Below are 10,219 nucleotides of genomic sequence, written 5' to 3'. Positions count from 1 at the left end.
GATTTCCATACCTCACATTTCACTGCAGATAATCAATGCAATTTATGCAATTATGTCCAAATATCCAAGTGATTATTAAAATTTTTAATATGTTTTAATTAAGATTGCTGATAAAGATACAACCAGACATATTTGGTGCTATATAGTAATATAGATGGTTCATATAAATAAATAGAGTTCGGATTTGATGGTAGTATTAAAAAAATATATTTGTAATTTGTATACCTATCAGACTATCTATATATAAAAATCAATTAAGAAATAGGTTTAAACATTATTTATCATTTAATTTGTTTTAAAAAAATTGAACAACCGCATTAACTTCATCACTGTATTCGATAAAACGTTGAAAGTTTTGACATAAGATATTTTTATTAATAGATAATGACTTCTCAACGTTCACCGAAGTTATTGGGAGTTTGAGACGAATATTGAATATATAAATATTTGTCTAGTGCAGCCCCTTAATAGTTTTTAAACTACAATTATCATCAAATACGTTGTGATTTTGTATTTTTAATTAATATTTGTTCATGGTTGATACGTTTGATATTTTCTTATTCTTTATTTATGGATAAAACTTGATAATTATTGTGATCAATTTATAATTAAACAGAAAACACAAAATATAAAAAAAAGAGTAAAAATAAAACATGTACCTCATTTTATAGAAAAAAAATCATTTTTCTATCTTCATTCAAAATAAAAAGAAACAAATCCAAATCCTAGCTACAAGCATAAGGAAATCCCTATATAAAATTCAATCTATATAATATATATATATCAATATTCAATAGACATCATAATTATAACTCTATTATTGTTTAAAATAGTTTTGATGCTCAAAAAAAAATGTATTGATCTTTTCACTAGTGTTGCTCGTAAAATGCATGATGTGTCTTACCCTTCGGAAAAGCAATATTAAACGGTATTAAACGTTTAAATATTATAGTTATCTTATTAGTTATTTCTTGTCGGGAAAATAGCTTTAATAAAAATCATTCCAACACAAGAATTATAGAAAACACTTTTGTTTGTTGTACTCACCTTAAAAGTTGTTTCTTGCGATTCACATTAACTAAAAAAGATACCAAATTTTTACTAGCTTCTTGTGAGTTACCCACCGGCTATCATAATTCATAGTTTAATAAAATTTTCTAATGATTCTAGTGACATGGTCACTCCACTAAAAACGTATATTAATTTTTTAGTAACCTATATAAAAAAATAATACTTGGGATTTTTTATTTTTGACCTCCCAAGATCCAAATTACCAACTAATTCTATAGAACCGACTTGGAACCAGTAATCATATTCTAAGATAAAAAATAATCTATTTACTAAAAAAACACACACACACGCTTTTTATAGTAAAATGTATAAATAACATTTTAAATGCACTATAAACCGTCCACAACATTTTGCTTCAATTTGATTATTTTTTTAATATTATATGTTAATAAATTATATTATATACATATTTTACTATAAAATAACAGCATTTGTTTCAGAAGAAATTATTATTTTACAAGTGAAAATACAATAATGTAAAATTGCAATCGCCCGTACAATATATGTAGGTACTTAAATTAGTGTTGTGAATTATTATTTTATAACTAATATTTTTTAGATTTTCTTGTTTGTAAAAATTACGTAGGTAGATATGGAAAATATTAAAAAGTACCAACTAGATTCAATACATGTCACCAAAAACCTAAGAAACTATAGTAAATACTCTCAAAGTTGAGATTTTAAGCATCTTCACTATTTTTATAGTATACCTATAAGTGATGTTAGACACAAAAGTAAATAAAAAAAGCTATTTAATTATCATCATAAATTTGTAAATAACCAATATATAATTTATCGACCCCCCCATTTACTATCTCATTTGTTTTACCCAGTTACCCACAAAGGCACAAAACCGCTACAGCTACTGCTATAGACATATAATTTTCAAAATGTTTTAGCTATTTTTGTACTGTTTATAAATATTTTAATTATTTAGAACATTTTTTTTTAAATGTATATATTATACAATTCAATTTTGTTTTTGATAAAATAACCTCGACAAGTTGAAACAAGATTTCGAATAAGAAGTATTCTTAACTCTCAACAAATACAATCTTTTAAAAATACTAGTAGCGGAGTTATACGATTGAGAACGATTGTCGTCAAAACAAAGGAATAATATTTTATATCTTAGATTCAAACGATTGAGTACGATATTTTGAGCGACGTTTTCATTTATTTAAATTTTATCAAGCATTTTCCTACGTACAAATGTACCTAGTTATTTCTGTTTTGAAGGAAACTGAAACATAAACCGTATTATATACTACAATCGTTTTATTTCTTCATTTAATTCTTACTAAAAGCTTAAATAAACTAAAGATATCATGACTTCATGCGGTATCTAAAATTAACTGGAAATAAGTACTTGGAAAAAAATTTAAATTGTATCTTAAACTAACAAATAATTGATATTTGTATATTTTTTAAATTTCAAAAACATCTATATCAAATATTAATAATATACCCAATATACAAAAATGTCATGCCTATAAATGTATTTTTAATATTTTTAAATTTTTAGAAGAATGACTATGGTTACCAAAAGTATTAGTACTTTTATACTAAATATATATATAATACTATGTATAATCTAATAACAGTAATCAGAAACCAATAACCGTTCTTAAAGTTGTAGTATTTTTTCTTCTATATAAGTATGTAAATAAGTACCTACATAACTTAGACAAAAAAATACATTTACATACACTATGAGAGATATATTTTAAGGAAATTACTACATCATCGCTCCGCTCAGAATCATAAATTCAGAATACTAGTCCGAAAATACAATTATTCAATTAGGTATTCAATTTAAAAAATTAAAATATTGTTTTTATGTGATTATTAAATAATAATGATTAATTATAATATTATAAATTATACTTAATAGTATTAATTATAATTGTGTAACAAAATTAAATACCTATTTATTTTAATTACCTAGGTAGGTAGCTAGGTATTATTAAATTAAATTTTTTTTAAATTGAATAGTTTGCCGATTAATTCCCGAACTTTTTGCCCGATTTGAAATACGTGGCTCGGATTTTTTATCTGACAATAAAAACATGGATCTGCACTTTTTGTCCAACTTTATTAAAATTAGATATTTTGTCATTTTGACTGACTACTCTATAATCTATGGTGCAAATGGTGCACTACTAAAGTATATGCAACATAAAATATTTATCATATTATTATTTTGTCTGTTATCGGTTTGGATTTCAGCAAAAAATTGATATGTTGTTATCATCATTATAGAGCCGAACCCATTTACATGAGTGTACACTGACTACACTGTACAAAAGTATAAAACGCCTAAACAGTAAACAGTAATCTTTTAGTATACTTGTCAATAGTAATCGCTAATCATATTTCATTACATTTTACATCATTAATTAATAATTATAATACTAAATACTATGACTATCTCTTAAAAATATTCAATTCAATTTCTATTTCTTTACGTTTAATGTTATATTGATTTTGTTTCGTCCCAATCTTCCAATTACATTTCAGGTTTTATGATTGTTATTATAAATTTGTACAGATAATTTTATTCTAGATTTTTATTTTAACATGTTCATTAATTAATTATATGTATTTTTCCGTAAAATATGATGTGCATTTAGGTGAGATTTACTAATTTAATATTAACATTCAACTGCATTTATAGTAGTATTATCTTAAGAAATGGGTCTTTGTAAATGTCCAAAACGCAAAACTACGAGTCATTTTTGTTTTCATCATTGTGTCAATGTTTGTGAGCATTGCATCGTTAACAACCATACTACAGTAATTTATCATAAAAAATATAATCATGATTTTTCTGGTTATTTCATGTCATAATTTTTAATAACAATCTTGTTTTAGTGTACAGTTAAATCATATACCACCTGGCTGAAAGAAGCCAGTGGTGGCATATCGTCATCATCGGCTACAGCGGCTGCATTATGTGCAGTTTGCCAAAAACAATTTGTTTTAACATCAAAAGAAGTTGACAGTTCAACAGTTCATTTCAATGGTTCTAGAAGTAATACAAAAACTCCTATACGTCTTTTATGTTATCGTAAGTATACAATAAGAATATTAAAGGCATAAAACTTATCAAGTCATAAATAGTGCATATTATAATCTAAGTGAACAGTTCTCCACCCATGGACTACAGGTAATACAGTACTGGTTCATGGTCAAGGGTTGGCAAATTTTATATTGTATTAGGAAAATATATATATCCATATTTATTTTTATTAAATTTATCTATATTGTCACAATTAATAACCCAATTAATTTTTACCTGCATATTACTGTATTAAGTTAGTGTTCAACACTTTTTTACAAAATTAGTAATCTGAACAACAAAAAAATTTTTAACCTAACCATTGATATAAATTAAAATGTGTTATTAAATTCTTAGAATAATCTTATGCCATTTGACTAATGAATAATATATCATTTTTAAATTAAAACTATCCTAAGACCTCATTAATTTGGACTTGTTTAATCTGGACAGCCAATAATACTTATTATTAGTATTGTTGTAAAAGAACCTCAAAATTCAACAGTTTCTTCAAACTAGTAAGCTTGTCGAGTATAAAAGTGTGCTTTAATTTCCATATTCTAAGTCTATACTATACTAGTTATTCTGTTTTTTTTATAGGACTTCATATTGTTTTGCATTAGATTTTTATTTTAACATGTTCATATAAATGTGATATGGGTTGTTTTTAAGATAGATTGATCACGTGTATGAGACATGGAGACATGGTTATTATTATTTTCGGATTTATTAAAATTAATTAATATTAATAAATATTAAGTGCCTATGATTTATATTAACATTAATTGTTATAGTTGGCTTAAATTTTGGCTAGCAGAAAGAATTATTATAGGTATATTATCGGTTATTTATTGTATCCCATGGTTTATTCAAAATCATTTGTGTTTCTTAAATTTAAAATACATATTCTTTTTACTAAACAAAGTATTCAAGTATCTATCTTGGCTCATTTCATAGGTTATTTTGTTTAATTTGAAATTGTAATTATTTAGACAACACAGATCCTCAATTAATCTAGATTAATGAAATTATTCTACTGTTTTGACAATAATATAAAGCTTATTTATGATAGACTAATGATTATTTTATAAATGATTTTATTCAATTTATAATCAACAGATGTAGTGCATGCACATTGTTTATCATCTTATGTTAAGAAGCAATTTAAAGAAAGAAACATTTTGAAATGTCCATCATGTGATCGGGAATTATGGATACAAAAACAAGAGCAATCACAAGTTACTAATGATAACTCAGGAGTTGATTCCAATGATTTAACACCTGTTGCATCACTGTTGTACAAACATTTATTGGATAATGGCAGTTGGTGGGGCCAGGCATTAATTACAAATGAAAATGTACGTAATAAATAATAATGTGACATTTAAATGTAAATTAAATAAAAAAATTATAATTGTTTTTTAAAAGGTGAATGATATTGAAAAATATTTACTTGAAGATGAACTTCATGAACCTGAAGAAGAATCTGATGAAGAAGTACAACAATTTGAAAACTATACATCTCAAACAAATATTATTTCAGACAATAAATCTCCAATCACACCAGCTGAAAAAATGCATTTAGCTGATAGTAACATTGATTATTACAATCATTATGAACTAGCACACACAGTACCAGATGTAACAACTATAAACTATCGTAATAATACAAATCAAATATATCAGCCAATCCATCATCGGCATTTTAACAATAATTATGGTAAATAATATAAAATAATAAAATGAAACACAACAATTTTGAAGTTTATGTTATGTCTATTATAATTATATAATGTTTCTGAATTATGATAAGCTAGCTAACTTTTTTTATTTTTAGTAGGAGTAAATAAAAAGTATTATTTTCTTATGGAATGTTGAAGATAAAAATAGGTTATGAATTAGTGAAATGTTTTTATTTTGTTTTAATTATGAAATATTATTTGATTACAAAAATAATAATCTAATCCATAATGATCTTATATAATGTGAAAGCATTCACTTAATTTTTAAGAAACAAATATTGCTGTAGATGACACATTAAAAATATAAAGTTGTTATTGTTTTATTCAGACAACCACAAAAATGTTTCTTGATGTTAAGGCGGTAATAAAAATTATATCACTACCATATTTTTTTTTGTTATAATAATTTTAATTTCAAGTTATGATTTATGATATTATAAAATAAAAAAATGTTATGTTGAAAATATTGGTATATTTATTTTTGGATTAAATACAAGTATAAAAAATTTTAATTTAAGATATAATCCTAAATTTAAAATATTTAACAATAGATAAAGGTAAAACATAATAATTAGACTTAGCATTCATTATTATATAATAAAGATGTGCAAAACTTAAAACTTTAATTCAATAAAACATTAGTTTGAATATTGCTAATAGGAATTTATTTGTAATTAAAATTATGTAATTTTAAAGGTAATTAAAAATGTTTATATTAAAAAATAAATAATCAATTTTTTTTAGGTCAAGATTCAGCATTAACACTACAACAGCTGCAACATCAACAACAACAACTATTACTACAGCAAAAACAATGTTCATCTGTTAATATGACAACCGTTGCACAAAGTTCTGATTTGAATAATAGACATGTGATAACGTCCATTACTCCATTATTAAATAATGAAAATAATTTGAATCATGATGAACAACAGGATCCTAGTGGCAAATATAGACCTAAAAAGTTTAATAATCAGTCTTGGTCTTTAAGTTACCGACGGCTATTGCAATATTTTCGTGGGTAAGATAAATAAAGAACTTTTTTTACAGTAATCAGTATAAATGTCTGACTTAATTTTATACAACAGTTATAGTAAATAATATTTTAATATATTATATCCTCTTAAGAGGTCGCAATACCCACATATGTTGTCTCCATCTTACAAGTGTACAACATGGCAAATTTACGCTCAGCAGATCACGTTTGGCTTTATTAGTTTAAAAATTAGAGTGGATTGCCCTACTATGAAACTTGATGATAAGAACATTATATATGTTTGTATGTTGGTTTTTTACAATCATTCAGTTTTTAAGTGAGTTATGAGCATTTTTAATTTACGCTATATTATATATGCATAACTTGCTTAAAAATTAAACTTTCGTAAAAAAACCAACTTACAAACATAAAAAATGTTCTTACCATCAAGTTTCATAATAGGTCGATTCACTAATGTTTAAACTAACAAAGCTAAACTTTGTGTGTGATCTACTGAGCATAAATTTTCCATGTTATGTACTTGTAAGACGGAGATTACATGTGCGAGTGTGACGCCCTCTTTATTATGATTATCTTAAGAACTTAAGTGTAATAAATGTTGACTAAATAAAAAAAACAATAAATTAGAAATAAATATATAATATACAATCTTTAGATTACTCTAATGCTTCTTTTGTGATGTAAAAATCCTTGTAACATTTAATTGATAGATAGTAGATACAGATAGCAATTATGAATTTAAATGTTCAAAGATAATTAACATTAGTAATATTAATAAAAAGTTATTTGGAAATTCAAAACATTAAAATAAGGAATAAAGAAGAAAATGATTTAGTAATATAATTATTGTTTTATATATAAAAAAAAAGATATTTAATAACAAACAAATTATCCAAGAATAATATTCAGTGCTTAAGCAAGTAGAAAAAACAATAATTTTATTAATGTTGAAATTCAAAAGTACTTTTCCTTGCGATTATTTTTACATTACTATTAATATTTAAAATGTTTAATGACAAAAAATATTGAATATTTTATTATAATAGAAACACATTAATTATCATAATTATAATTTAATTAAACAAACATATCTGGGTAGTTAAATATTAAAAGAAAAATATTATTTTATTGTCTATACTGATTTATCTAACAATTTGTATGATTTATACAATTTAGTATTATATGTATTTTATTGTATGCCCCGATCTATTAATTACAATTAAAAGGAAGGTACTAATACTTTTAAGTATTAGTAATAAATAAATAACCTACCTTAATAAGAAACATTAATTTATTACTTAATTCCCAATATTTATTTAAATTATTTTTGAACATTTTATCCAATTACAGCAATTTGATTTGTTCTGGATCAAAATATTTCTCATAACATACAACTTGTCATGTATATGCATACATAGTAGAGCATACACCCGTGATTATAATTCATTAATTTATTAGCTTTTTATTAAGCAAATTTATTAATCTATGAAAAATAAAATAGTATACTAATTTACATGTTTAAACATTTAAAATCCACTTCAATAATTAATAATAATTTTACATAAAGTGCTATTATACATTATTATTTTATTAATACATTTTAGCTTAAATATTATAAATTATTAAAAATACTATTATATATTTTTTGTTTTTAGTACCAACAACAAAGCAGAAGATAATAGTACTACAAGAATTGTTACAAGAATTCTTTTTTGTTTATTAATCATTGTGGTTTTACTTGTAGCTATTACTAGTTATACACGTTCCAATAATGAGCCATTTGATAATAATAGCATAGATTATGCTGGAGATGATATTGAGAACAATGTCGGTAGTGCAGCAACAAATTTAAAAAGTTTCAATGTCAACAACTTGTAACACTTGTAACTTTATCAATTTTACTAAAAACCTTGACGTATTATTTCAGATTAGACTAAAAGTTAAATATGTTATTGTTAAAGTTGTGAATTATTTTAAAATTACATCAATCATGATATTTTATTTTGAGGTTTTCACTCAATTATTTTATTAATTATAAAAATATTACATTCAAATTGTATCAAATATAGTATTTTTCACATAAACCTAAAATTTAAATGAAAAGTTTATTTTTATATTATACTTATTTTATTTGTAAATTTGAAAGTAAAAAATTGATTATTTTTTTTTTCAATAAGTACATTTATTTGACATTTAAACACTTATTACACTGGCAATAATTTATTGTTAATGGTTTTTTTAAACATTACTTTTAAAAACAGTGTTACAATATTATAAGTATATAATCCTTTCTTTAAAATAAATATTTTAATGGTGTTCAAAAGACTTATTGTAGTATTTATTATAATCGCTTCTAATCTTTTTATTTTATTTTTTTTTTTTTTGTAATATTACGTCTGGGTCATAAATTATATAGCTGTTTAAAGTCATATTTGTTTATATATTATATTATATGTAAGTATGATTATATAAATGTGTAATTTGCTATTATTATTGAAATAAATATGTGATTTTATTAATTCCTTATTAAAATTGATCTTATTTATGTATATGTTTTTAATTAAATAATAATGTTTAAAAATTCAAAAGTATTAACATACGTCCCATTGGCTTTCATTAAAATAAGTCTTAAAACAAGACATGATTCTCCAAACGCAGATTTTTTAAGAATTTGAATAAGAGCTTTATGATATGATTTACTGAATCAAGAACTTTATTGAATTCTACATATATTATACATAAACCTAAGACCAATACTACACTAAATCAAAAGTATAATTTCAACAAGAGATTGCTTGTAGTACTATAATATGGGTTATATCTATACATTACACAACAATGTAACTCATGAATTTTATTACTATGAAAACTTTTATAAGAATAAAATTGTTTTTTTATTATATTGGTACCAATGTTCATAACAGTGTCTTTTATATTTTACTCTATATTATATACTCAAATAAAGATAAATAATAAATTTTAATTTATAACTATGATCTGTTATTTTCTGAGTTCTGACTTCCTGCATTAACTAATAGATATATTTTAGAATGTAAATTCCAATCAAAAAATAAATAAAACAGAATATTTTGAAAATTTAAAACAAAGTATTATTTTGATTTCTCAACTAAAAATTATCAAAAATCTGTAGTCACAATATTAATATGTAAGCGTTAAAATTAAAAATTTAACAAAATTCGTTAACATCTAATAAATGTACAAATTATTTAGTAGTTAAAAATTCATGAAATTTTTTATTTTTATACTTAACAAATTAAAATTTAACAAGATATTCTTTTTTAGTATACATATAGTAACCTATAAATGAAAAAAAAATTTTACTGAAAA

General features: G+C 23.1%; 1 protein-coding gene across 2 annotated transcripts; it reads left to right on the top strand.

Moving 5' to 3' along the window:
- The first annotated feature begins 3,399 nt into the window (after positions 1-3,399).
- On the top strand, positions 3,400-8,882 carry LOC113555931 (zinc finger protein-like 1). Of its 2 annotated transcripts, XM_026960561.1 has the most exons (7): positions 3,400-3,591; positions 3,749-3,867; positions 3,946-4,141; positions 5,252-5,490; positions 5,561-5,852; positions 6,619-6,895; positions 8,527-8,882. In XM_026960561.1, the coding sequence occupies exons 2-7, from the start codon at positions 3,766-3,768 to the stop codon at positions 8,747-8,749; spliced, it is 1,329 nt and encodes a 442-aa protein (XP_026816362.1). In that variant the 5' UTR covers positions 3,400-3,591; positions 3,749-3,765; the 3' UTR covers positions 8,750-8,882. The 2 variants fall into 2 exon arrangements, with proteins under 2 accessions (XP_026816362.1, XP_026816361.1); XM_026960560.1 differs by lacking the exon at positions 3,400-3,591 and having other exon boundaries at positions 3,614-3,867; positions 8,527-8,881.
- The last annotated feature ends 1,337 nt before the right edge of the window (positions 8,883-10,219 follow it).

Source organism: Rhopalosiphum maidis, chromosome 3 (genome assembly GCF_003676215.2).
Source record: "Rhopalosiphum maidis isolate BTI-1 chromosome 3, ASM367621v3, whole genome shotgun sequence".
In the NCBI taxonomy this organism is placed as follows: domain Eukaryota; kingdom Metazoa; phylum Arthropoda; class Insecta; order Hemiptera; family Aphididae; genus Rhopalosiphum; species Rhopalosiphum maidis.
The sequence above is the reverse complement of the archived record's forward strand: the minus strand, read 5'-3'. Positions and strand labels throughout refer to the sequence as shown.